Below are 5000 nucleotides of genomic sequence, written 5' to 3' on the forward strand. Positions count from 1 at the left end.
CTTCCTTTTTAATGGTTTATTTCTTGTTGTGTTTCTAGGGTATGGCGTATCTTCATTCAACTGAACTGAAATCACATGGCAATCTGAAGTCCTCCAACTGCTTGATTGATAGTCGATGGACACTGAAAATTGCTGATTACGGTCTCACGTCTTTTAAATCGAAGTGTAATTTAAGTCCAAAGGTCGGCAGCACAGGTAACAAATAAAGAGCATTCGTAAGCAAACTGACCAATCGAAAGCAAACATGAAAGTAGCTGGAGCTGTTTTCTGGGAGCTGTTTTCCGCCAAAGCGCTAGAAATACAAAAGTTTCTGCTTAAAAACCTGATTGCCTCATTTGATTGTGTGCTCCTATCCGTGATTGACCAGAAAATAGATCATTTCTGAGATTGCTTTAGCCTCATTTTAAAGGCGATTGAAAACTTTTATAACTTTTACTTTGCCAAAGAGACTCTTTATTAAGAATTTCTGTGAACAAGGACACTGTCATTCTTAACAAACGCGCGCATCTATGCCTTTGTGTCGCTTGTTCTTGAGTCTAGTCTCGCATTCTTTGTAGCTAGTTTTTGGTGGGGAAGGAAGAGATTAGATAACTGGCTTGCTTTGATTTTTGATTTCTCGCCTTATTTTCACAGACTTGCTTTGGACAGCTCCCGAACTCTTACGAAATCCTGACAGTCCACCAAGAGGGACACAAAAGGGAGACGTGTACAGCTTTGCTATTATTCTGCAAGAGTTTCATACCAGAAGAGGACCGTATAGCGAAAATAACGCCAATCCCAAAGGTGCATTGATTGATATGGGTAGTACAACCCGCTTTTGTGCCTCAGAGGGCGCTAAAAGGAAGTTCTCTGGAAACTCTTCAGGCGTTGATGCAAATAAGTGAAATACTCTTTTTTATTACACATAACATGAGAATTTTATTCCATAAAGCTCATTTGTACAAATCTATACGGTTTATTTTCACATGTGGAAAAGGCTTATACAGCCAATCAGAATGGCGTACAGCTATTTCACATGTGGAAGTATAACCAATCAACGATAGCATAAAGGCGTTTCCATGCCAATCACTCGTGCATCTCGTGCATCTCGTGCAAATCGCACTTTGTCATTGAATTAAATTAAATTTGCATTTGGTTGTATTGTTAGTGAGTTTTTGTTTCTAATTTGCGTTCAGAAAACTTATCATAATGAAAATTCTCGTCTTATGTGTAATAAACAGTTCACGACATAGAAAGTGCTTTGTACGGGGTTTTATTCACTCGTTGTTTGTGTCAAAAACCCTCACTCGCTCGTTCCTCGTTCGGGTTTTTGACACAAACAACTCGTGAATAAAACCCCGTACGCCGCACTTTCTATGACGTAAACTATATATACGCAACTCATAGTCCCCGGCGCGCGTTATCCAGCTTGGCACATTCAATTAACTTTCTACTTTTCTTTTTCATTTCCTATAGATATTATAAAGCGAGTCATTGATACTGAAGTACCAGTATTTCGTCCTTATGTAATTAATCAGTTTATTCCGGAGTTGGAGGAGCTCAGAGATCTCATGAAAAATTGTTGGGAAGAAGACCCGGACAACAGACCCGATTTCATAGAAATAAAGAGGAGAATCCACAGGACGGTAGTTACAAAAGGAATGTGAGTCGATGGTGTTCGTGTATTAAATCTCGTGCTCGCAGCCTTGAGTGTAAATTTCGCAAGTATCAAAATCGAAATTCAGTCCTAGTTCCTTAGATGTGGCAAGCAGATTCTTTTAAAAAATTGTATCTTACGTCTCTTTGTTTCAGGAAGACTAACATATTTGATAGCATGATTTACATGATGGAGAATTATGCTGATAATCTGGAAGACCTCGTAGCTGAACGTACGGGTCAACTTATCGAAGCTAAGAGGGAAACTGAGGAACTCCTTTACAAGATCCTCCCACGGTATTAAAACGAAATAAAACAAATGGGTTGTGCTTTAAAACTTTCTTTCTTGTAAATTCCTTATTTTTGAATTGCATGTGAAGACATCCACAATCATAGGAAAGAGAGAGCACTTTAGACTTCTGTCATAATGGCAGCCAATCAAATAAAATATTTGTTTTCAGTTAATGCTAATAAGCTTTTCTAGCCTCACTACGACGAGCAAATTTCAAGAGAATATTTGGTTCAAAATGAGGGAAGTAGGTCTAATTAACATAGACACAAAAAAACGGAAAGGTGGTCACCATTTACAGTGCAACGTGCCTTACCGTGACCACCCAACAAACTTTTACATTTGACAATTACGTGTAAATACGTCAACTCAACAACCCATGCAACGGTGTTCAACTTACAACTGTGTGATCTTTGCAAGGAGGCGTGACTGTTAGTAAAATTCACACATTCTGATTGGCGGACAATTTGTAAAAAACTTTGTCAGGCGAACACGGTAAGGCGCGGCGGGGCACTGTAAAAAAGTCGTCTATTTGGTATCATTTTTTAACGTTGGCCATAAACTACAAAAGACGCTGGACTAATTCATTAGATATCAGATATACATTAGTTAGAAAGACACGAAAGCCTAGAAACTTAAAGAATGAACTTGTGTTTCCCATAGTCGTCGCCGTCATCGTCATCTTCATCTTCATCTTCATCTTCATCTTCATCTTCATCTTCATCTTCATCTTCATCTTCATCTTCATCTTCATCCAGTATCACTATTGGCTGAAAAGGTTAATTGACAAATTGCCGGGAGACGACAGTTTCTTGCATTTTTTTTTCTGTAGGTCCGTTGCAGAACAATTGAAAAAGGGAAAGAGTGTGGAGGCCGAAAATTTTGATGAAGTGTCCATTTACTTCAGTGATATTGTCGGTTTTACACAGCTCTGTTCTGAAAGTTCGCCTATGCAGGTTGGCTTACTTATAATCATTATTCTAGGTGTTCTTGCCATTTTGACTCTGTACTAGAAAAAGTCATGTTGTCTGGGGGCTCGTTTCTCGAAAATTCCGATGACTTTTGGACCCGAAAAGCCCTTTGTGACACTGCCATCCACATGTTTTGAAAAGCTGTTCTTTTAGTATGTTGTCAAGATAACTGGAAGCAAAATGATTGCGAACATTGATTACGGGACCTAGGGCTCAAAACGCTCAAATTTACTGGTACGAGCTATTCCAACTAATTATGCAGTAAAAGAAAGTGAAATTATTCAATGAGCACCGTTAGCTGTAACTGATCTCATATCAATCCAACAATCGCGAATGGAATGTTTTCTGAACTTCGATGGCCGAGGAACAAGAGTGCAGTAGGAGCACTTGCCATATGATTAGTTTTCCATTGTTGAGTTAGCTTCTCAATGCCATTAAATTGTGAAGCCTGGAATTCAGTTCCAGCCTTCGTCGGTTGATCTACACGTCATCGAAACCTCTAATTTCAATGGATCTTCTTGCACAGCAGATGTAATATTTAAAGCCTGGATTCCATTCTTCTATCTTTGTCTAACGTCTTTGCAACCATACAAATATGCAGAACGTCCCACTTTTGAAGAACAGTAATGAAATACGAGGGATCATTTTCCCACATTTCTACCTTAAGGGTGCGTTCGATTGACCCTATTCCGGAAAAAGAATACATGGAGTGATGATTCAAAACTGTATGTCTTGCGTTTTGAAGCAACAAGGGTAATGGAGAAATATTTAAAATAGCATTTTAGCAGGTGCTTAACAATTTAAATGTGAATCTCCGTAAATAAGGATTTGTAACTTCTATTCCATGTATTCCTATATTGGAATACGGTCGATCAATAGACCGTACCCTACGTTTGTCGTCGGATGTAAACGTTAGTTTTGCTTTGAAACACCACTGACCCTGCGGCAATTTCGACTTAGCTGTGAACGTAAATTGCAACTTTGTATTTCATTCTATTTTTTATCTTTACAGGTTGTGACGCTTTTAAATGACCTCTACACATTGTTTGATGATATTATCAGCGAGTATCGCGTGTACAAGGTGGAGACTAGTTACTTCTCTTGCATAAGTAATACAAATAAGAAAGAAATTGAAAATGATTTGAAAAGTTAACCGGCAGCCGCACATCAATCGTGAAGCTGGTATAAAAAATTAATGGGATATTTGCGTTCCCTTTTTCAGAAACGTAATGTTCCATTCTTTTGGTCTCGAAGTTTTGTCTGGTGGTGTGGTTTTGTCATTATGTGACGAGACTTAAAGATTACGTGTCGTGTTTCCATTTGTTGAGGTCTTCTTTTGACGTGCTGGGCCGTGTTTACATTTTATGTGTTGAGGTTCTTTTATGACGTCGAGTTTCTCCCTTTATGTGATTATAAACACAGCACGTCAAAATAAGACCTCAACATATCATGATGAAACACAATACGTAACCATCAAACGTCGTCACGTACTGACAAAACCTCGCCACATAATAATGTGGCCACAATACACTAGCTATGACAAAACTCCAAAACATCAACACAAAACTTCAAGACCAAAAGAATAAAGATTACATAAGAAAGTTGTGGCTTTCCATACCAAATTCTAATTTAGCTCTTTCCAGGCAATTTCGAGATTTTAGGGACCCAACGATATATAGAAGGTCACCTAAGGCTAAAAGCTCAATAGATTTTAAAAGTGATTTCCTAAGGACTTTCTTGAGACGCGCAGTTTGGCGGTTCTTATAGTAAATACCCCTGCCCAAAAAACATCGCAAAACTGACTTTGGTTTTTTAAAATCAGGTTGAGACAATTGGCGACGCTTACATGGTATGTTCAGGGTTGCCGATAAGACTCGGTAACGAAAATGTAGCGGAAATATCCTGGATGGCTTTACATATATTAGAAGCCGTCAAGCAGGACTTCGTCGTTAGGCACAAGAAGGATTTTAAACTTGGTCTACGAATTGGCATTCATAGTGGTAAGTAAGTCAAAGGTACCATTTACTAAAACGAAAGAGATTTTTACCGTTTAATTAAGATAAATGAAATTAATGTATTCTCGGTTTTCACATGACGTCACGACC

The 5000-nt window shown here is 38.5% G+C and overlaps 1 protein-coding gene across 2 annotated transcripts in view; it reads left to right on the forward strand.

Moving 5' to 3' along the window:
* The window catches only part of LOC137971035 (atrial natriuretic peptide receptor 1-like), a 37608-nt gene that overhangs the window by 26450 nt on the left and 6158 nt on the right, over window positions 1–5000 (forward strand). For both annotated transcript variants that reach the window (XM_068817751.1, XM_068817750.1), the window contains exons 15-21: window positions 39–195; window positions 634–783; window positions 1456–1642; window positions 1792–1932; window positions 2757–2880; window positions 3908–3976; window positions 4718–4895. In XM_068817751.1, the coding sequence (XP_068673852.1) occupies window positions 39–195; window positions 634–783; window positions 1456–1642; window positions 1792–1932; window positions 2757–2880; window positions 3908–3976; window positions 4718–4895 (1006 nt within the window). The remainder of the gene's footprint in view (window positions 1–38; window positions 196–633; window positions 784–1455; window positions 1643–1791; window positions 1933–2756; window positions 2881–3907; window positions 3977–4717; window positions 4896–5000) is intronic.

This window comes from Montipora foliosa, chromosome 9 (assembly GCF_036669935.1).
Source record: "Montipora foliosa isolate CH-2021 chromosome 9, ASM3666993v2, whole genome shotgun sequence".
NCBI lineage: Eukaryota > Metazoa > Cnidaria > Anthozoa > Scleractinia > Acroporidae > Montipora > Montipora foliosa.